The sequence below is a fragment of the Talaromyces amestolkiae genome (genome assembly GCF_001896365.1).
Source record: "Talaromyces amestolkiae strain CIB chromosome Unknown scaffold2.1, whole genome shotgun sequence".
Classification (NCBI taxonomy): Eukaryota; Fungi; Ascomycota; class Eurotiomycetes; order Eurotiales; family Trichocomaceae; genus Talaromyces; species Talaromyces amestolkiae.
The window spans coordinates 1,655,608-1,677,722 of record NW_024468038.1 but is presented as its reverse complement, the minus strand read 5'-3'; the positions used below and the strand labels follow the sequence as shown (position 1 = coordinate 1,677,722).

The following is a 22,115-nucleotide window of genomic DNA, read 5'->3' as shown; positions in this document are numbered from 1 at the left end:
GACAGACAACACAGGGGATAATATAGACAGGCGGGACACTCGCGGATGCGAATGCGAAGCACGGCAATTACTGTTTACAGCGAGCGGTATTCATGCCATGTCCCGATCACACACATTAAGCGCGTAAACAACATTCAATCGCTCCCCATCTACCGATACATCGAATCCGCGGGCTCTACAGGAACAACTTGGGACAACTTGAAAACAACTGGCAGGTCACAAGATGGAAGGACTGGACAAGGCAGCCGCGATCCCGCGGCTCGCTGAACTCCTACGCCATCCGGAAGATCTCGACAAACTTCCCGCCTTGAAGCTCGAATACCAACGCAAGAAAGTAGCAGTAGACGCCCAGCTTCGCGAAGGTCTACGCGAACAACTCGAGAATGTCCAACGAAGTCTCGCCGTATTGACGGAAGGGCAGCGCCAGGTCTCCAAAACCCGCGATGAGCTTCAGGGTATCGATAAACTATGTGCCGAGTCGCAGGAGACGGTGGAGGATTTCTCGCAGATCGATAAACTGGCAAGGGTGCAACGCAACTTTGAGGCTGTGGTTATGATGAAAAAGGGATTGGAGAATTTCGATGCGGATCTGGCAAAGGCTGAAGCTCTACTTCGCGACGACGACGATGATTTGGAAAACCAGCCTAATTTATTGAAGGCGCATATCTTGATTTCGCAGCTACGGGATTTTCGGGATGAAGCGCTCGATCAGATTCGGAGAGCGAATGATTCAAGTAGTGAGACTACACTGTTGGATTATTTTCAGGGATTGGATTCGATAGTTGAGTGGTTTGATGATCATGTCGGTACTGCCTGCATGAATCTGATCCCGCTGCTACAATCCGACAATAATGGCATGGTGGTGAGGCTGGCTATTGTTATTGCGAAAGAAGAGAAAAATGACGAGCATGTCCGTGCTTTACAAGAGGCTCAAAGAGATCATGAGGAGCTGGCGAACAGATTCAAGTCGATGAACATCGGACCGAAGACGGTCAGGGGCTATAAGGAGAAGTTTTTACAGGCTATTGAGTTTTATGCTCAGAGTCAGTTTGATGCTAGCAAAGAAGACTTTTTGGGAGATCCAGATAGTCTTGAGAAAAGCCTGAAATGGTTCTTTAATGATCTTTTCACGGTTCAACAAGGCATGCAACAGCTGATGCCCAAAAAATGGAAGATATATGCTACTTATACAAAGACGTACCACCGGATGATGCATGATTTCCTGATCAGTCTGGTTGAAGATCCCGAATTACCACCCGACAACCTACTATCAATCCTTCACTGGACGCCGAAATATTACAAAAAGATGTCCAAGCTGGGCTGGAAACCAACTGACCTCACACCGAACGTTTTAGATGACCGAGAACCAGAGCTCGTTCGCCAGTGGCAGAGCGTCATTCTCAATGCCGTGGATGAATGGATGGATCGTATCTTTGCCGCGGATAAGAAAGCGCTTCTGGAACGTTCGCCGGATGCCCTTGAAACAAACGCGGATGGCTTTTTCCGAACGAAGATGTTGGGAGATATGTGGCGAATGCTCAATGAACAGATTGGCGCTGCATCCGCGTCTGATCGTGCCGATGTCATAGAAGGCATTGTTGACTCGATGTTCCGAGCTCTCAAGGCTCGACAGACTGCTTGGCAGACCGTTCTAGATGAAGAATGTGCTAAATATAATAATACAAACCTCGACCAGGCTGAAGGATTGCAGCCTCTGCAAGATTGGCTGGTCGCCGTGGCCAATGACCAGATTGCATGTATTGATGACAATGAAGAAACTGGTCAAGTGGGTTATTTGACTCGATTCAAACGGGATATCGAGTCCCTCGTCACACCGAACTATATGGACGACAGAGCTTCAGTCGAACTGGACGCTCTTCGAAATGGTTACGTCGATCTTAGTACTCACTGTTTGAGCCAGTTCGTCAACCTCATCTTTGTCGTTGACTTCCGTACCACACTACCCGACTTCTTCACGTCTAAATGGTACGGTGAATTCGCCATCAAGCGCATGATCTCCACCTTTGAGGACTACATGTCAGACTACGGTTCAGTGTTACATCCATCACTCAGCGAAATCTTCGTCGAGGAGCTATCAGATGAGCTTCTCGTGCGCTATCTATCAGCCATCCGCAACCGCGGCGTCAAATTCCGGCGCCAGGATCCCTTCACCGAGAAATTTAAAGACGACGTTCTCACCGTATTTGCATTCTTCCAGAAATTCCCCGACTCTTTCCAAACCACAATCAAGAATAAATGGCGCCTTGTCGACTGGCTTGTGCGATTACTCGAAGCCGAAAAGGGCGCTGGTATCGTCAACGTCTATGAAGCGCTCAAGACCGAATACTGGGATCTACAAATGTCGTGGGTAGAGACCGTGCTGCGCTCTCGTGACGACTTTGAGCGGTCGATGATCAGTTCGATCAAAGCTAAAGCTGCTGAATTAAACGTTGAAAGGGGTTTAGAGACGATTATGAGTAAGGTTAAATGACGTTACTTTCTCATACCTTTTATGACCGATACTACGTGTATGTGTATAGCATTGGATTAGTTTTGAAGTTAGTTGTTTAAGTTCTTCAGGGGCGTTGAGCGTGTGAGCGATGGTATGTCTATATAGTTTCATGTATATAAGCATAAACTGCCGAGTGGCGCTCGTGACACGGCATGATGGTCCTCATACAAAGCCCTAATTGAGTCCCGAGACGCCGAGTCCGGCACGTTATCACGTCGGCACTGTCAGAAGCCACATATTTTCCACGCTATTATTATAGTTCCTTTGTCTAGTTTATTCCGTAGTGCTTATAAAATTGCTGTGGCTTGTCGAATCGCCGTCTTGGGTAACATGGTCATAACGTGTGAAGATTTCGAGTACTACTTCGAGCATTAGTACCTATTTTATTCACGCAACGCCTTTATGCACTATCACCCGGGCGTACATGTTTAATTTCCACCTTTTCCTGCCTGCACAACAGTGGGAAGTATGTGACCAAACCATTCTCTATCTCACCGGGCGTACATTGTTTGACAAGCACCCTCTATAATCTACACAGCAATTTGAAAAATGAAATGTGATCAAACTCATTCTCTGTCCGTTTGTTTAGTGCTGTAACATTGGTACGCCTCTATCACACGCCCGAGGGCTCCTGATAGCATCATCTACACGATGCCTCAGGAGTCTTCGAGCTCAACAGTAGCGGTGACCTTTGGTGATGGGTCCCTACGATGTTTCGCCCATATATAATCCTTATTCCTTGACCCAAATTGTGGAACCTGGAGATTCTCATCCAAAGTCCACTGTACGTTGCCGCTACTGCCCTGTGACTACACAACACACTCCTTTCAAGACCTCAGAATGCATAGCCATCACGCTCTTTTCCTCCCTGCCCTGGCCTCCCTGGCCTCAGCCTGGGCCCCCCCGTCGTACTCAGGCTACACCCTGGTGTGGAGTGACAGCTTCAGCGGCGCTGGAGGCGCATCCCCGAGTTCCAGCAACTGGAACATCATCACCGGCAACCTTGGCGTCAATAACGAGCTAGAAACCTACACCAGCTCAAGCGCCAACGTCCAGCTGAGCGGCGGCAGCACAATTCAACTCGTCCCCTGGGCAGACAGCTCTGTCTCCGGCGGCTGGACCTCAGGCCGTGTCGAGAGCAAATACACCTTCACCCCGGCCGCTGGTGTGATCACTCTCGCCGAAGCCGATATCAGATTCGGCACAAACGCCATTGCGAATAAGCAGGGAATCTGGCCTGCGTTCTGGATTTTGGGCGATTCGCTTCGACACGGAACCGGGTGGCCAGAGTGCGGAGAACTTGATATCCTCGAGACTGTGGATGGTTTGTTAACTGGCTACGGCACTGCGCATTGCAATGTTAATCCTGGCGGGATTTGCAATGAGCCTAACGGACGAGGTGGGAACATCGTCATTCCGGATCAGTCGTGGCACACGTGGCGCATGACCTGGGACCGGACGCCGTCGAGCTGGGAGTCCGAGACGATTACTTGGTACATGGATGGCAAGCAGTTTTTCCAGATCAGTGGTGCTACGATTGGAGACTCGGGTGTCTGGGCTACGTTGTGCCATGATCCGTTGTACTTCATCCTGAACGTGGCTGTTGGTGGTAACTGGGTAAGTTCACTCATATACCGTTCGAACGAGACACCTGATACTAACATCTTGCCTTATAGCCAGGAAACCCAAACTCTGCAACCCTTGGGGGTTATGGTAGCATGATGGAGGTCGCTTATGTCGCTGTCTACCAATCTTGATCCCCAAGTCATGAATGAATGACTTTGGTTTTCACATTGTACATATTGAACTTTTTTACAACTGTTGGTTGCGCCTTCTGTACTTACCTAGGTACTTGCTATTATCATGTGTTTGACAAGTCTTTGTAGTCACTGCCCGGTGATTAAATTGGACGAGCGGAATATCGGAACCCTTGTATCTGATACAGACACAGGGACTGTGAGGCTGAAGAACTATTAATGGCCTGCAACCCAACCCCTTGGAGAATTTTATAAGCATCTCAGGAGATTCGTGAACAATAGATCACAAATTTCAAAGTCCTAAGCAAAAATGAACGTGATTTCGCGATACACCTCGGCATACGAAGGCGCATACAAAAATGTAACCATGCCAATTTACTCCGCGTTCCCAAAGCACCAATCGAATCAGGCACAACAAACATCATCACGGCATGATATTGCTCGAGTCTAGCCTCAACGGAACAAACATATCATATGATTGGTGAACCCCGGATTTAGGTCAACGCCACGCTCAAACTCCCCCGTAAAAGAGATTAAATGATGACTTAAGATTTTACTCCTTTCTCTGGGGGGATATCTAAAAACAACAATGAATTGTCGGTAGTTTGTGAGGATGGTTGGGGTTGTGTTGGTCCTTGACAGTTGAAAGTAGGCCTGGGTTACAGGGGTATGAAAATGTATTTATACAGAGGCATTGGACTGCTTTTTCTATATTCTTTGTGGTCTACCAGGTGTCAAATCTATACAATATAGCAAATCTGCAATAGGTGACTTGTGCCAAATACCAACATGCATCTTCTTAAGACGTTCGCCTTCCTCCCCCTTATTCCTCTGGCCCTCTCCTCTCCAGCCCTTTCCAAGAGAGACGAAGCATCCGTCCTCACCGGCATCCAAAAGATCGCAAACGCGACACTCACACTCAACAACACCGTCGCTAGCTACCCCGGCGGCATTGAAGGCACAATCACCGCCGTCGAGATCCTCGCCGATTCTTTCGCGGTCATTAATGCAATTGTCAGCACAACCAACGACGCAAAACACTCTGCCAACTTCACTGATGCAGAATCGGAGTCCATCGCCGAAGCGTTTATTGGTTCTCTCGTGCCGGTAGTCGAGTCCAGCCTGACGACCATCGAGGGCAAGAAAGCGGATTTCGAGGATGGATTGCTTGGTATTGCTAGTTTGACGGGTTTGGTGGAGACGATTCTCAAGGAGCTCAAGAGCGATAGTGATAAATTGGCGGCTGCAATTGTTGCAAAGTTGACTCCTATTTGGGCTGGAGTGGCGCCGCTGATTGTGGCTCAGATTGATGATGCTTTTAATACTGCTATCACAACTTATGCTTCTTGATCGTGTAATGTACATAGCATATGTTCCAATACTGTCACTGTACCTAGGCATGGCTGAATATGAATAATCCTTGCGCAATCGCTGTTCGTAGTCGGTACATCAACTCCGACGTTGTGGGTGTTATTGGAACAATTTCCTCTCTGCAACAACTCGATATTCCTGTCCCAACCTCGCGGCCAGATGATTGTCCTCTTCAGTCAATGTCTTGGCTCCCATCTCACAGATGCACAGTCTGTCAATCGGAACATTATTCGCCCATATAAATGGATATCTAGTCATATCTGTCTCTTGTGTATGCTGTATCTGTTCCACACCCCTGGAAGGATGAGCTTCCTCCTCTGATGACCGAGATGCACCATCATCGCCATCATCTTCTGGGCTACTTTGTTCTATAATATCAGCAGGAAGATGCTCTTTCTCCTCCATGCATGTACCATCAACGTAATAATTGCGGTACCGCGCCAGCAGGTCTCGTGCATCAAACGTCAAAGGCCCGACATGCCTGCGTCCCTTTTTTGCTTTGTTGCCATGATGAGAAGAGTGATGAGCGCTTCGCTCGCCGCGAGCATATATCGTATTGACAAGCGTGGCGTGTAATAATAACGGCCTCAGTTTCGGCCTTTGCTGTATTATGGTTTCTTCTGCGGCTTCTGCAACAACAATTGTTCCGTTAATGTCTCCGTTATTGGTATTAGCGGCGTTCTGGCTGCTCGATATCTGTTTTCTGATTTTGTGCTTCTTCGGCCTCTGTTTGATAAAGTCTTGCTCGATGAAACCTGCATCAACGAATGCTTGACGTATCTTGACTGCGAATGGATGCAATCGAGATGTCGGATCGATTGGGTTGGCATATAAAACAGTTGCCGCTTTTGGCTTTGGTAATGTACCCAAAGACTCTAAAGACACGGAGATAGGTTTGCCGTAACCAAGTGTGGTACTCTCATTCGTGTCCAGAGCGAGCTCGGACTGCACTTCCTGCAATATCTCGTCAATTTCTAGTGACTCGAGAAACTTGACAGCTTCATGTATCCGATCTGGTGATGTGAGTCTCATGACGCCCAGAGTCAAGTGCACGGTGCCCAGCGGTCGAATCGCGGAGTCTGGGAACAACGGCGGAAGCCATTCCGAGGGGTGATCACCTCCAGATTTGCGGCTAGATAGTAGATTGTGTTTGAATTTGGCGAGTGAGTTCTCTAGTAGCGGCAGTGAAGTCTCCGATACAAGAGGCAGACACAAGAAGTGTGTGAGTGGAGGTTTTTTCTCCTTTTGGGGCAGTAAGTTATTTGCAGCCATGGTCGTCACCGGAGCAACTTGAAAACTGAAAAGTTTTGTTAAGCTCTTCCTTGGGGAAATAGATGGATCAGTGAATTGTGTCGTTAACAGTTCATAGCTTCGATGTCTCCGAAGGTGAAGCATTAGAGCTTTAGAAAGCTCATGTACTCAAGCTGGTGTATTGTGTAGTCGTCAATTCTAAATGAAGATCATCCATACCAAAGCAGTCTGAAAGGAATGGAAGACGTTACGATGGTGAATGATGGATGATGAATGAAGCTAAATCTAATGGAAGCTGGATATAAATTACCGTTTTGATGTCAATACGCGGTAATCAACGTTCTCATTGGCCCGCATTTTACTTAGGCAAGTGCGGGCTGATGACGATTATATCATCGTTTTTGTCTCTTCCTTCGTCAACAACCTCTAACTCCGCTCGACATTTGACCCTCTCCATTAAAGGGAAGCTCAGCGACTCTTTTAAAAATCCAAGCAATTGATCTTCTATACACTTTTTTGAGCATTCCAATCATTTCAAAATGCTCTCTCGATCAACACGAGGTACCCTCCTCCGCTTGCGCCGCAGCGCTGCTCCAACCTCTCCCTCAAGGTCACGCATTCTCGTTTCCCAACAATCAATTTCCCATCAGCAAAACAAACAGACAATTTCTCAACGTCGCACCTTCCTCTCAACCCCCGCGATCCGCAAGGGCATCACACCCGACTCCTCAGACCCCAAAGCTCCAAACCCACAGTCCAGCAATGCCGCCGTCGCAGCTGGTGCTACTCACGTAGTCGAGGCAACACCGTTATCGGACAAGAATTACCATGAAGTAGCGGACCAGTATCTGGAAGTTCTGTTGGGAGAAATAGAGCGAACTCAGGAGGACGGGTCGGAGATTGAAGCTGAGTACAGCGTATGTCCTAGCCCCTCAGCCTTTGGCTTTTTAAGAATGAATTGCTAACGTATATACAGGCCGGCGTTCTCAACGTCGTCGTTCCCGGCATCGGCACATACGTCCTCAACAAACAACCACCAAACCACCAAATCTGGCTAAGTTCGCCCATCTCGGGACCCAAACGCTACGACTGGGTTATTCAGGGGGACCAAATGCATGAAAAGCAGGATACGAGAGGGTTTATTAATGGTCAATGGATCTATCTGCGCGATGGCTCGAATTTGACGACCTTGTTGAATGATGAGTTGACGTTGCAGTTGCCGGAGGATATTTACTCTGCGGCTGAGGAGTGATTTATCTGATGCGGATGAAGAATGTTTGAGCGGATATATAGTTGTATGATTATTGGTTGTTAAGTGTCACAATGATATTTTGTTGATTGAAGAATCAATTCTTATATCTGCTGTTCCTCTCGCTCAATGCTACCTGACTATGGTGCCTAGATTGGATTGTTCGATGACATTCATCCATCATCCGGACGCAATCGCGCATAACGTATCCATTATCACTGTCCTGTATGACTGCCAGTCGCTCGGGCATTGACTTGACGTGGTCATCGACGAACTGGTGTTGCGGGTATGTCGGCCTTTGGGGTGGTCGCAATAGGCGGCTCGGCTTGATGTGGTATCGAGACAGTGTAGCCTGTCAGGCACAGCGAATGCGAAAGATATATATCTTCTTCTGTTTTCATAGACGTAGAGCAATCATGCCTGCACCTTTACCTCGCTCGCAACGGGCTCCTGTTTCGGCTCCTCTTTCACCAAATCATTCTACCAACAGAGAAAAACCACGTTAGCACCTTTCCATCCCTAATCTCCAGTACTTGACGGGAATAGAATAACTCACAACATCAAAAATAACCCTAATCATCAAACTACAACTCGGACAAACCGCAATCTCCTCCCCATCGCGCAGCGAATCAATCGCAATTTCAAACCGGTCACCGCACGGGCATGGATAAGTGTATATTTGCAGGTTTGGATCGAAGGTCATGTCTTCGATCTCGATTTCGTCGTAAATTGAGAGTTGGTCTTCGTCTGCCATATTTGGTTCCTTTTTTGTTCGTTTCTGATTCTTGTAGGAGTGCGGGGTTTGAGGTTGATTTGGTGGAATCGAACGGTGAAGGGCTATGGACGAGTTTGTTATCGGTGTATATTCTTTATCACTTCTGCTCTGCTTGTCTTTTCTCTTCCGAAAGCGGCACGACTGTCATCTGAATGAGTCTGTTGCGAGGTGAAAAGTGGCCATCGCCACTCGGCCGGGGAAATAATTTTAGGCACTACTACACCGAACGAACGAATCAGATCAACGGAACGCACGTGACCTCATAGTAGTTTATATAGTATGCAATCAAGAAAGAATACACACTTGTCGATACAATTATCGAAACTATATTCTCAACTTCTTAATCTCCCTCTGAACAGCGTCCACTTCCTGCACCAAGTCTCCGTACCGTCGCGCAATATCCGCCATGGGCCCTGTCTTACCACTTCTATTGCTTTGAGAAGTGCCGACTTGGTCGTATTCTTCCAGTGTCTGATTCGCAATCATTTGAGTTTCCTCCAATCGACCCAGTGTCTCTCGCAAATGTGCACTGTACTTCTTCAGCGCGGCCACATTTTCAGGCGTGTATATGGTTGATAGTGTTTCGAATTTCGTGACCCTTTTGACAGACGGATTAACCGACTCATAGCACCAAAATAAGGTAGGGAAACATACTGGACCTTGTAGCTCATACACTCCGCCACGCTCGCCAAATAATCAGCTTGCGCTTTTGTACCTCTAGCTAASGAGCCGTACTTCGTCCTCTCTAGAAGCACAATCATGCGCTCCATTGCCTCGCCACGGGAGGATAGAAGATTTGCTGCTGTAATGGCTACTTTGTTTCTAGAGGCTGGTAAATCTGAGACCTGCATCTGGCGCAATTTCATAATTCGCTCGTCGACTTGGATGGATAGACGGGGTGGTTGAATTCTTTTCGCGCCGATAGATAGACGTGATTTGATTCGTGGTCGGGACTGGTTTGCTGAAGCTATTGTTGGGATGTTAGAAGATGATGATGATGTATTTGTTGTTGTTTGTGCCGAGGGGGTGCCTATTTCAGCGACCGAGCGGAGATTGTTCAGCCATGATGTGATAGACTCAGAAAGCGGCAGCATTAACGCATTGATAGTCTTGTCATGAAAGGTTTGAATATCGCGGTTCAGAAGCGATGCCTCCTGTAGGCGGTCTTGAAGAGAATTGGATTCATATTCATTCAAACCACAAGGTGCATCAAGGAACATCGCTATGACTGCGCTGTTTTCGCGAAGCTGGCCTTTAGTGTTAGCATTATCTTTATCATGACATCAATCACTAATGGAAGAAAAATATCGTACAATGTTCGATAACGCATTGCCATTCAGTGAGTCCACGGAATCCTCAAGACATGCACGCCGCAGCGCTTGTTTGATTATCTTTCTTTTAGCATTCTTGATTTGCAGATCTCTCAATTCCTGTAGGGTCCAAGGTGGTCAGATCTATTCTCTGAGACTCAACAGGTGGGAAGCAACGAACTGCAACAACTGCTTTCCTCTCAGGAATATCTCCGTCTGCTCTGGTGGACGCATCCGCATCGAGTAGTTTGGCTGTTAGATGTCGATGCAGTTTCTTAAATTGTGGGTTCTTGTCTAGTATGGATGGATCGCAGGGCGGGATCATTCTGTTGTTCAGGCGAAGGATGATTTGATGTTGATGTTCACATGCCGGCAGAAGATTCAATGTATGCGCCGCTACTAGTGGCTATGGCCAATAGGGACGTCGCCGAGCTCTTTACCACAAGAAAATACACATCTTGTCCGTGTTATGGAAATGATACAGTTTTGATTATTGAATCATACTAATACAAAGTGACAGCTTGGTCAAGGGTATATCATCAGGACATCTCGAGGCATCTCTCTGCCTCGCCATCCAACCCCCCAGCTTGCGCATCAAAAGCTTTCCACCACCAACTTCTCTTGTCTTGAAAATAGCAGAACAAGATAGAACTCTCTTTGTAAAAAGAGAATAACAGGAACAATACAATAAAAAGGACTCAAAAACGCTCGCAAAGACCCCCGGGAAACCTTCCAAGAAACAAAACACCCTCATCAAGTCATCGCGTGGGCGAGTAACACTTTTGAAAAACGCCCAATTAAGCGCATTAAAATGGAGCGAAAACATGAAGTGATAAAACTAGTATGTACAAGTACACTATGGGAGTCCCCAAGACATTGATCCTGAGTCAATCAATGACTAAGATTCAAAAAAAAAACTTAAGCAGAAACCGGAGTGAAAGATTGTCACTGGCGCTCTCCTCAATCCGTATCCGAGACTGAGACGAGGAGATTACTCCTCTTCACTCTCCTCAGAGTCGTCATTGGAATCATCAGAGCTATCGTCATCTTCAACGGAGTTAACAGGCTCTGGTGATCGTGTACCATTACCGCCCGAGAATCGGGAAAGACTACCCTCAAGCATGTTGATCTGGGCTTCTTGTTCATATTTGCTCATGGGCTTGTTCTTCTTGGGCTTGGCCTGGACATTCGCCGAGACTGGAGCGGACATATCCTCATCGTCCATGACCTGTGGAGCGTTCTTCTTGACGAACTTGAGCAGCATGACGAGCACGTCATTGGGAAGCTCGTCGATATCAAGCTCAATCTCGGTCTCCTGAAGACCCTTGAGGGACGGGACGTTATTCTGAATAATTCGAAGAGCTTCTTGCATCTTCTTATCGTTCAAAGTGCTGATTCCGTTCGAAATCATTTGCTTCTCTGCGTATGTGACATGACGTTTCTCAGACTTGCCACTCTTGGACTTCTTGTCTCCCTTAGAACTCTTCTTAGAATCTTTCTTGCCAGACTTGGACTTTCCAGATTTCTTGGATGCAGGAGGAGTCTTCTTCTTCTTCTGCGTAATTGCTTCAACCTGCTTTGACATCTCAGCAATCTGTCGTTGAAGAGCTTGAAGCTTCTCCTGGTCCTCATCAGCCTCGCTCTCTTCTTCTTCGCTCTCTTCATCAGAAGACCCGCTTTGATTGTGGCTATCTGGGTCATGCTGTTCGACCCATCGCGCCTTTGCAGCCCACTTGTTGTTGAAAACTTCCTCGCATTTTTGTCCGGCCACGTAGGTTGGATCTCCAGGAATATTGAATTTGAAACAGTTTTTGAAAATCAAACGAACATCCGTCTCGAATTCCTTGGCATTCTCGTACTGCCCAGCTTTCAGTTTGGTTTGAACAGTAGACATGTCCATGGGCTTCTTGATGACGCTGTGATAGGTTGGGATGTTCAAAGCCACAGGGTCGACTGGAAAGTAGAAGGGACTTGCAACAGCCCAGTACTTGGGTTTATGCAATTCATCCAAAATCTCCTGGCAAAACTTGAGTTCCCACTGGAACTTCTTCTTCTTCGGTTTCGCAGAATAGAGCAGATCCCGTTTCGGAGCATGGATAGCACGCTTCGGGCGTCCGTCAGGGTTGGTAGAATCACGGCGAATAGTTGGCAGACCTTCAGGGTTCAGTGCAAATGTGGGAGAAGCACTAGTTTGTTTGGGAGGAGCAGGTTGTGCGATGACTCGAGATTCACGGCGCGCAGCAGGCTCCTTTGGAGGTACAATTTTCTTGGGCTTCTTTTCCTCTACCTCATCAGGTCTCGGAAGCTTTTCCAGCTGCTTTGCAAAGAGAGCCCTCAGTTTCTGGCCTTCTTGCGCGACGATATGGTCTGGACCATTGAATTTAGCTGCGTTTCCAGCCATCAAATCAACATCCGCCACAATTTCTGCAACGGCGTTGTATTGGTTCTTCTTCAGCTTGCCCTCGATTGTCGACAGATCCATCGGTTGGGTAATAATGGTGAAGTAGCTAGGAATATTAAGTTTGATGGGATCTACGGGCTCTCGGTAGAATCGTGCGTCGTTAGATCGTTTGAGGTTCGTCAATTGCTTAGCCAAGAATTTGTGCTGTACAGGTGTAATACCCGTGGATGTTTGAGTGGGTGCAGATGGTGCGGCTTCTGTCGAGGCAGATATATCCGCCTTCTCAAAGCTGCCATCTCCCATGGGTACATCGTCATCCACTTTGGCGCGTTTCGCAGCGGGCTCGTCTTCCATATCCAACTCCCGCTCGCGCGAGACTTTGGTCGGGGACAGTGGGGCGTCGTTCATCTCGATATCTGTCGGCGGAAGGGCGAGTTCTGATGGCTCCTTGATAGGAGCCGACTCAACCAGAGAATCAGTAACGGCAGCAGACGTCTCAGTGAACTGTTGAGGCTCGACGTTGTCCCTCAACGGAAGATCCTTGGGTTCTTCCATTACTGAAGGTTGTGCGGCGCTCTCTTGAGGCTGCGCTGGTTTCGAATCTTCTTCAGATTTCACAGGAGGTACTGGTGTTGCCTCTCCTCTTCCCTGATTCAAACCTTCGGATTCCTTCAAGTCGTTCGACTGATTCAAATCATCTGCTGGTGGAGTGGAAGTTTCGATATGTGGGCTTGTTCCGTTTGTGAGAGGAGGCTGACTAGTCGAGTGTCCGTTCACAGTAGGGGTCGACTCTTTCTCTTCCTCTAGTGTGCTCTGCACAGGAGCTGAAGTGAGACCTGTCTTCTCAGAAAGTGAAATGCCATTTGGTAAAGAATCAGGCGATCTGAAATGTCAAAGTCAGCACAGTCAGTTTATTTTTAGTCAAAGTGAATGCTCATTCAACACACAGGAGATAAGAGCATGAAGATCAACGAAGGGTTGCCGTACCTATTAATAGGAGAATCGGCGGGCAAACCAGTCACTGTCGGCGGCAGCAACGGCTTGTCTGCTTTCAGAACAGCGGTAGTGCCCTCGGGCGGGGGAGTAGCCATAATGAGAGTTTGAGATAGGTCCCCACGGACCAGAATACACAGAGGCGCAATCAATGGAAATGTCGCGCAGAGGATCGCAGACAGCACACAATGATCAGGTGGCAAGCGTCTGTGATATCAAAGGCGGGCTGCAAAAGTTGCCAACGCCCGGCCAGGAAAGAGTACTGTCAATCTAGTTCACAAACACTGAAACGCACACACAAGGATGTGGGCGCAGATGACTGAATTGGCGAGGTAAAGTGTTGCGCACAATACCCTCGATTGAAAGACTTTCGAAAGCACGAGATCTAAAAGGGTACAATGAGAGCGCAAGTATGCGATCAGATAAAGAAAGCGAGACTGAGACGGCGATGCCGTTTTTATATTGCCAAGAAAGAAAGAGGTCACGTGAGAGGCGAGAGGTTGACTAATGGGCGGGAGAGGCAAGAAGGGCGGAAAGAAGTAGAAGGTACGAAGACGGAGACAGGCCAAGACTCCGGGCGGGTATAAAAGGACCAGATCGGGTGCTGATCAGGTGACTTGAATGTCTGGATGGTGATGTGATTGGTACAGTACGCGTAGGCGGTTGCAGTACAATCGCCAAATTGACACGTGCCTAAAGACGGTTAGTATGCTTTCAAAAATACAAAGCCTAAAGCAGCGCAAGAGCAGAGTGGGTGTCAGGCAAAACAAGAAGACACGATCCGGAGCACTGAACAGAAGGGTAGAGCGGAAAGCAAGCAGCTAATAAGCTGTGGGAGGATGGGGCAGCAAGGGAGAGAGCGCGTCACACAAGACGCGTCGGGGCATGTTCGTGTTTTTAATGCCTGAGGTGTGAATGGGAAATGGAAGTGGACGGATAGGGCGAGAATAGTGAAGGGTGGGCACTGGAAGGGGGAAACAAACAGTAATCAGACAACTTACTATGTACAAGGGCGTGTTGGGCTGCCTGGGTTAGGCTAGGCTGGGCTGGGCACAGGAGCAGGCGCGTGTCTCAGAGAGGAGTCAGACAAGGGCACAGTACACACACACAAAACGCACAACAGCAGTTCCGAGGACGAAGGACACTGAAAAAATCGGAGGGGGTGGCAGAATCCTTAAGTATGAAAGTCCGCATTGCGCTCGCCCGTCGAATGCCGCTAGCCCCGTTGCGTCCAGTCGACCCAGCTATCCCGGTTCAGGCCAATCGCCACTTCCTGATTGGCCGCCGCCTGCATCGGTGCTTTGCGACCTACMGCTGATTGGTTTCAGCGCACCCGAAAGCGGAGCCCTCGCTGTCCTAGTGCGAAAAGCCGCCCAGCAAAGAATCAAATTTGCACAATTTTGGTGGGCCTCAGCCACCAGGCTCCCCTTTTTCCTCGTCTCTGTCCGCCGTCTCTCTCGTTCTCTTTGATCGCACATCCTGATATGAAAATTTTTCATCGTATTTGAGCCTGCTTTTTCTGTCTCATCGGCGTCGTAATTCGTCATTGCAGAGTCACATTTCGACGGTAATCCCGCTCTTTATTCGTGGTTGTGTTTGATCCCACATGTAAGCGGCCCACAAATACTTGGAAGTCCTGCACCTTTCCTCGTCACTACTTTCACAGTCACCGTAGGCTGAGGACTGTAGGGTTTGCCCTCGCTCCTTGCAGATAAAGCCTAGCCCCCCGTCACTCTGATGCAAGATGGAACACAGACTCGCCGGGTGGGTTACAGACCGATCAAACGGGCCTAGTGTGACTCGTATTCAACGAATCACTGCTCTAAGTCGTACATGTGGATCCTCTCGGTGAACCGTCCAATGGACTCCACCACTTAGTGATTCTGGTACGCTACATACGTGCTATGTAGTAGGAGCACCATAGCATGTTGTTTGTAGCCAAGTAAAGTCACGTGCCTAGATTGTACCTGTCCCAAGAGCCCTCAAGATTCAGAACCCAGTCGCAGTGTGGCCGTCAACCCTAGGCTTCTAGAACTATTCTTTTCGTCAAACGAATCACATGATCACGCAGGAGTTGCGACCTCGAACTTGAATTTTATCAGCATTATCTTCACGTGACTGTCTACAGTCTCGTTCTAGCAGATTACTGCCGAGTCCTCATGATCACTACTAGCTTTACGTAGCTTAAGACTTAACGATCAGAGAAGTAATAAGATGCTTAGACAGCGGCCTAGTGATCCAAAGCATCTATGCTTAGGATAGTTTAGCTGTATTGACGTGCACATCTTTTACCATTTTGTCTCCAGCCATAGCTATCGTCTCTCCAAGAAACATGCAAAAGTCGACTGGTAGCTGCAGACTGCAGAATTATTTAGCATGCTAGCTACGATTAGATAAGATAACAAATTGTTGATGCCTTAGGCAAAAGAGATAGTATATACGCTAGTCCATACTAGGGTTAGCCGCTGTACAAACCTAGAAACTTTTTTTCTCCTCTATCATCTTTGAACTGGCTGATATCGACGACCGTGTCGACGACTTGATTGCCCACGGATATTGCTCGTTTCAGCAATATCTATTTTGGTTCTGACATTTCCCATATCGTTGTCATTGTGTTACAGTCGACTAGTGACACTTCTAACAAATACAAACAAGATGGGGAAGAAGTCGTCGCGCCCTCCAGCTTCAAAAACTGCTTCCGCAGCACAGCCCGCAGCCTCCGGAGCAACTGTCACCGGCAAAAAATCGTCCATCATACGGGCTGCTTTCTCGCCATCCGAGTACCAATTGGCCCTCTTTGCATCGGTTATCCAAGGCCTTGACTCGCAACATCTCCGCATCCATGATATTCACACCGGTGCCTTGCAATGCGAACACAGTGTAGCTCCCAAGGAGTCGATTACTTCTTTGGACTGGGGATATCTGGGTGGCCTGCGGGATCAAGGGTCGAAGAAGAAGAGGAAGAGAAAGTCTGATGTCAATGGCTCCGCTGAAGACAAGTTTGGCCGTGAGGCTGTCGTTGCGTTTGGCACGAGTTCATCTGATATTCGCATGTACTCCCCTGCAGAAGACAAGGTGCTCTGTAGTCTGAGCGGTGTTCACGAGGGAGGTATCAAGGATTTCAAGTTTACAGCTGGAGAATCCACATCCCAGGGGTGGAGTATTGGCGGCGATAACAGACTCGTCCAATGGGATCTCAACACCCGCCAAAGCATCAGGTAGGCGATCACACGAGAAACAGTATTTTTGGCACCGCTAATGGATTTTTATCTAGAATTATAAATATTCCCACTACCTCCACAGTCTCGGCGCTCTCGCGACCACTACTTTCCAACCCTCCAGTGATTTGCGCTACGCAGACTCCTATGATCCTCGATATCGAAAACTCTGACGCCGAATCTCTTACCTTCCCTTCCTTGACCAATCCCATTCATACTCTTATTCCATCATCCACACACTCAGTCAAAGACGCCAACTTCATTGCGGCCGATAATGAGCGCTATATTACTGTATTTGATCCGAAGACACTCGGAATTGCATACAACCTGGTTGCTGAGCAAGAAGTCGCATCCCTCTCGTTATCTCCGCCGGAGGAAGAAGAGAGGAGCTCAACCGACAAGCAAGTTCTCGCCGCTTTGGTTGAAGACGGCACAGTCGAGTTGTTCAACAGACCCTTCTCACAGACTATCGCACAAAACGGCACAAAAGCCACCAGCCAGAAAGCCAGAGCAAAACAAATGATTCGCAAAGCCGACGCTATACTAAAGATATTGAGACCGGATACCGGAAAGGCCGTTTATGCCGTTCAAGTAGGATTCCAGGGACCAGAGCTATACATTGCGTGGGCTGAGGGTGGTGTGAACGTGATTTTTGAGCGTGTGAGATGGCAGGACCAAGATACTGGAGATCTCGCCTTCTCGGGTGCAACTGAGATTACAGCGCGCAAGTCTGCGTCGGCGCTCAAGTCTGCCGCCGTGATTGAGGAGCAACAGGCTAGCAAGTCGTACGTCAACGAGAACAGCACTATTATCGAGTCGGGTCTTTACTCTGAAGATGTCGAGATGAATGATGCACATGTCGAAGATGATGCAGTTTCGATATCGGACGCCGAAGAACATTCTGACGTCGAGATTGAGACGACCCAGAAGCGTCAAACCAAGAAAGTCAACGGTATCAACGGAACTAATAAGGATACGGATATGCAAGATACTACCGCGGAACAAGATGAGGACGAGGATGATGAAGGAGGGGAGCTCACATTCGGCGAACTCGTCCAAAGGAGCTCAGCAATCGACGTGGAGGCCGAATTGGATGATCACGCCGGCGCTGGCGCACTAGTACCTGGCCTATCTAATAACACGAACCAAACCGTTGCGCAGATTCCATCGGGCGTATCCCTATCCACGGTTCTTACTCAAGCCCTCAAAACGAACGACTCGGAAATGCTAGAATCGTGCTTCCGTACCTCAGACGTCAACATCATCCGCGCCACCGTGCAGCGCTTAAACTCCGCGCTAGCAGGCGCCCTGATCCAACGACTCGCAGAACGCATGGCATCCCGACCAGGCCGATACGGACATCTACTCGTCTGGGTCCAATGGACCTGTATCGCGCACGGAGGCGCCATCGCCGGCAACACCGAGATCCTCAAGCGCATGACCACACTCTACAAAGTCATGGATCAACGCTCCCGCAGTCTCCCATCTTTGCTCCTACTCAAGGGCAAACTCGACATGCTCGACGCTCAGATTAATCTTCGACAGTCAATGGCCGATAGCAGGAAACACGGCATGGACGACGGCGGTGAGTCCCTGGAACACATCACTCATTATGCAGGCGTCAGCAACGATGACAGTGACGCCGAGCGACGCCGTAAGCGCAAGAAGACATTGTCATATATTAAATCGAAATCAGCGCTTGACGGCGGCGACGACGAAGCCGATGAAGATGACGAGATCGCTGACGAGGTTGGCGGACTTGCATCCGACTCCGACGAGGAAGAAGGGAGCGAAGAAGACCTGGACGAAGAAGGCGGTGACATGATTGACATCGAAGCCGAAGAATCTCTTGACGACGATGATGACGACGATGACGAAGACGAAGAAGAAGATGATGATGAAGACGAAGAAGAAGATTCAGACGCAGCAAGTGACATGCGCGACTTCATCGCCGACTCCGAAGACGACGAAGACTTATCCGCAGACGAAGCACCCGCAAAAAAATCCGCACCACCACCATCAAAGAAGTCGAAATCGAATTCTAAATCGCGGCGCTAAGCATTTTGCCTTTTTTAGACGTTCTTCCTCTGGATCGGCTGATTGGTGATTTTGTTGTTTTGTTCTTGTTTTGGGTTAAAAAGTATTTTTGCTAGGTAGACAGACCATCGGTCTACCGTTATCATCCATTCCGTGTTTGTTTGTTATAAATCTCATTGATTGATTGGCATTGTTTACATCATACATACACTTCATACATAGGGGTTTAGTTTTTTATGAATGCTGAGATGTTTTATTGACTTCGAGACTGGTACTATTGCAGTAGTCGGATATATGTTGGAATAACCAACGACACCAAAAATCTCCGCGCATACCAGATGATCTAGTATGGAATGAACTAGGTAGCGAGAACGGTCATTATGGATACCGTGATGGTTAGGATGTCTCAACATTGAACAATTGTTGAAATAATACTGTCACGCCATGACGCGCCAAAAGGATATCATATCAATTGAGTATGCTAAATAGGTAAGAGCTCGCAAAGGACGACGAATCAATATGATTGTCTATGGGAGGTCCCCTGGGATGCGAACGTTATGATATTCTAAGGATAAGAAACAAGCACGAAACATCACTGGTGCCTGTCAACACATCATACAATTATCGAATGACTTCATCTCGCTGATCCTCAATCCCGTCAAGCGCTTCTAAGATCTCACTGCGCATGACACCGGCTACTCCGGCAAATACCTTGTGCGGTTTGGCCCATATGCGATAGAATCTGATATATCTAGACGAGGCAATTCCGACGCACTCATCTTCAGGGTTGGAATCCACATCACCCGAGGTCTTTTGATGTAATGAATCAACAAAGTAGGGAATACTTATAACGGACAGAGCCCGATCTGCCACGTTCATATACTCTCTGAAATTCTCATCGACCTGTGAATTCCACGGAATGGCTGTCACCTGCTGGCAGCTGGGCCATGCGAAAACCACCACTCGATATTGATGCCCCTGCTCAAACTCGCCATACCCCAAAACAACTGCAATCTCGCGTCGAGTCTTGCTCCAGACCAAACCTGTCACCTGAGACCACATATAAATCTCGGCCAAGCAGCTACCAGTCGGTGCATGGTAGAAATGAACAGTACGGTCCAACATGCCTCCTCCGGTGGCCAGTAGCGTTGGCTGCCAGGGCGCGAATGCAACTGCTTTTACCGCCGAGTTATGTCTGAAAGAATGTATATGATTACCGTGCAAAAAGTGCAATGCTGTTGTACCATGGTCTCTTATCGCTGGAGAGTAATAAGCGGAGGCGACACGTCGATAAGGTTGGAATATGCCCCCGGGAGGAACCTCACTCGTTGATTCTAGTGCTCGGCCACGAACGCGTCGATTTGTGATGTTTGCTTGGGCATCATCATCCATGCTCACAGACCGAACGTTTCCTGATGTTGAAGATGCACGGGAGTCCTCCAGTGGCTGAGATTCGGAATGCAAGTACGAAGGAATCAGAGAACTAATCCTTATAATTCGAGCCACTTGTGAGACAATTGCACTAAGCTGCAATGTAGAAAGATTTCTAATCTCAGGGTGTGATCTTAAATACTGCTGATTCTGTAAGATGTGTCTCATTTCGAACAGAAGGCAATAGTTGTCATCGCCGCTAGAGGCGAGGAATCTCTTGTCTGGCGACCAGGAAATCGAGCATACGCGTGCAAGATGTGCATCAACTTTCGCCAGAAGGGTCACTTTTGACAGAGCCTCGAAAGGTGATAGCTCTATAGAATAATACCATATGGACCCTCGCTCGTCCCCAACAGCCAATTGTTCCCCGGGAACCTCGGCGCCTGGGATTACCGCGGACTGGCACCAAGTTGTCGTTGGTCTGAATGCCACACATGTTGCCTTGTTGTCGAGTTGCCAGACAAACCTCCTCCGAAGTTTCACGGTATCCCATAAATGCAAGTGGCCGCTACAAGTCGCTACTGCTAGGATACTTTCGCCACCACTCAAAGATGAAAAGTCTAGTGCTGTAACACAGTCGTAGGGGTATCCAGGTAAAAATGTCTTGACCTTCTTGCAGGTTTTTGTCGACCACAGAACGATAGCATCCAGCACGGCATATGCGATTAACCCAGAAGAATGACAGTAAGCAAGCACTGAATGATAGAAATCGTCTATTATAGGAGGGCTCATCACCAACGTGCAAAATGGCACTCCTAGGACTGACGATTGCTTCTTGATCAGGTCACAACGAGTGTCTAAAGGACTTCTTGTCAGCATTTTTCTTTCGTCTTTCCTCTATCCAGCTACTTACCGGCCTCTAGATCAGCTTTTTTCCATGTGCAATTTTTCCATGTGAAGGGAACAGTCTTTTCAAAATGCGGCGAGGAAGCACAGGGATGACTTCCTGATGACATAGCTGGTTTCGGTATAGGCAGCTGCCGATGCGCCAAATCCATATCAAAGGCTGCTGCCAACCTTGAATTATTAATCTCAGTCTCCTCTGACGAAGAAATGTTTTTGTTCCGATCAATCCAATAGCGTGCAATATATAAGGGCGCCGTGACATTTCTTTCGAAGTACATCTTTCGACCATCGACTATGCCTAACCACGGACCTCTTGTTGCAATGGAGGGCCCCCCGACGTTCCATACAGCCCCAACACTCACCTGTCGCGGTGAGATCCTTTGTCCAGATGTGGAAAATTGTCGGGGGTTCACCTCACTATCTAATAAGTGTGGTGACATATGTGGCGGCTGGAAGTGGTAATCATTATCGAAGTGAACTCCAGATCCACATTTTCGACGTCGACCGAAAGGGTTCTCGCCCTTTTCTCTTTGACGAAGTAACTTCTCGTGTGCAGCCAGCTCAATCGGTAGCTTTCGGACATGGAACTTTGATGTTGTATTACCCGAGTACGAGCGATGAGGGATGTAGCGATCTCTCGGACGCGATGAATCTTTGTTCACGCAAAGTCTTCGCCTGAGACACGGGCGTTTCACCGCGATTTTATACCTGTCTACCGAGGAAGAAGGACCGGGCACATGGCCGAGATTGGGCATGTCGGTAACTGAAGCTTCTTCTAAATAAACTGAAGAGACTGGTTTTCAGGCGGGCTTGGAGAGGTAGTTTTCGTGATCCGTAAGACGACATCAATGATGAGACTTGAAAGTTCAAAGAAAGAGAGTTGTGAGATGTAACTGATAACGACTGAATTGGCTTCTGGAGAGAGACCTCTACTTGGAAGCAAATGAGAAAGGAATGTGTTGTA

General features: G+C 48.1%; 9 protein-coding genes across 9 annotated transcripts; 5 read left to right on the top strand and 4 right to left on the bottom strand.

Annotated features, from left to right (window-relative positions):
* Nucleotides 1-223: 223 nt before the first annotated feature.
* BHQ10_001834 (uncharacterized protein) lies at nucleotides 224-2,491 on the top strand (the record flags this gene model as incomplete). Its single annotated transcript, XM_040873914.1, has 1 exon — nucleotides 224-2,491. One exon carries the CDS (start codon nucleotides 224-226, stop codon nucleotides 2,489-2,491), a length of 2,268 nt encoding a protein of 755 aa, XP_040730339.1.
* An 861-nt stretch (nucleotides 2,492-3,352) lies between these two features.
* BHQ10_001833 (uncharacterized protein) lies at nucleotides 3,353-4,269 on the top strand (the record flags this gene model as incomplete). The annotated part of the gene is made up of 2 exons (XM_040873913.1): nucleotides 3,353-4,129; nucleotides 4,189-4,269. The coding sequence occupies 2 exons, from the start codon at nucleotides 3,353-3,355 to the stop codon at nucleotides 4,267-4,269; spliced, it is 858 nt and encodes a 285-aa protein (XP_040730338.1).
* A 789-nt stretch (nucleotides 4,270-5,058) lies between these two features.
* On the top strand, nucleotides 5,059-5,619 carry BHQ10_001832 (uncharacterized protein; the record flags this gene model as incomplete). The annotated part of the gene is made up of 1 exon (XM_040873912.1): nucleotides 5,059-5,619. The coding sequence occupies one exon, from the start codon at nucleotides 5,059-5,061 to the stop codon at nucleotides 5,617-5,619; it is 561 nt and encodes a 186-aa protein (XP_040730337.1).
* A 120-nt stretch (nucleotides 5,620-5,739) lies between these two features.
* BHQ10_001831 (uncharacterized protein) lies at nucleotides 5,740-6,912 on the bottom strand (the record flags this gene model as incomplete). The annotated part of the gene is made up of 1 exon (XM_040873911.1): nucleotides 5,740-6,912. One exon carries the CDS (start codon nucleotides 6,910-6,912, stop codon nucleotides 5,740-5,742), a length of 1,173 nt encoding a protein of 390 aa, XP_040730336.1.
* A 518-nt stretch (nucleotides 6,913-7,430) lies between these two features.
* BHQ10_001830 (uncharacterized protein) lies at nucleotides 7,431-8,143 on the top strand (the record flags this gene model as incomplete). Its single annotated transcript, XM_040873910.1, has 2 exons — nucleotides 7,431-7,808; nucleotides 7,868-8,143. 2 exons carry the CDS (start codon nucleotides 7,431-7,433, stop codon nucleotides 8,141-8,143), a joined length of 654 nt encoding a protein of 217 aa, XP_040730335.1.
* Nucleotides 8,144-9,239: 1,096 nt separating this feature from the next.
* BHQ10_001829 (uncharacterized protein) lies at nucleotides 9,240-10,135 on the bottom strand (the record flags this gene model as incomplete). Its single annotated transcript, XM_040873908.1, has 2 exons — nucleotides 9,240-9,513; nucleotides 9,570-10,135. 2 exons carry the CDS (start codon nucleotides 10,133-10,135, stop codon nucleotides 9,240-9,242), a joined length of 840 nt encoding a protein of 279 aa, XP_040730334.1.
* A 1,081-nt stretch (nucleotides 10,136-11,216) lies between these two features.
* Nucleotides 11,217-13,717, bottom strand: BHQ10_001828 (uncharacterized protein; the record flags this gene model as incomplete). The annotated part of the gene is made up of 2 exons (XM_040873907.1): nucleotides 11,217-13,509; nucleotides 13,614-13,717. 2 exons carry the CDS (start codon nucleotides 13,715-13,717, stop codon nucleotides 11,217-11,219), a joined length of 2,397 nt encoding a protein of 798 aa, XP_040730333.1.
* Nucleotides 13,718-16,274: 2,557 nt separating this feature from the next.
* BHQ10_001827 (uncharacterized protein) lies at nucleotides 16,275-18,895 on the top strand (the record flags this gene model as incomplete). Its single annotated transcript, XM_040873906.1, has 2 exons — nucleotides 16,275-16,837; nucleotides 16,894-18,895. The coding sequence occupies 2 exons, from the start codon at nucleotides 16,275-16,277 to the stop codon at nucleotides 18,893-18,895; spliced, it is 2,565 nt and encodes an 854-aa protein (XP_040730332.1).
* Nucleotides 18,896-19,495: 600 nt separating this feature from the next.
* Nucleotides 19,496-20,798, bottom strand: BHQ10_001826 (uncharacterized protein; the record flags this gene model as incomplete). The annotated part of the gene is made up of 2 exons (XM_040873905.1): nucleotides 19,496-20,704; nucleotides 20,772-20,798. 2 exons carry the CDS (start codon nucleotides 20,796-20,798, stop codon nucleotides 19,496-19,498), a joined length of 1,236 nt encoding a protein of 411 aa, XP_040730331.1.
* Nucleotides 20,799-22,115: the final 1,317 nt, after the last annotated feature.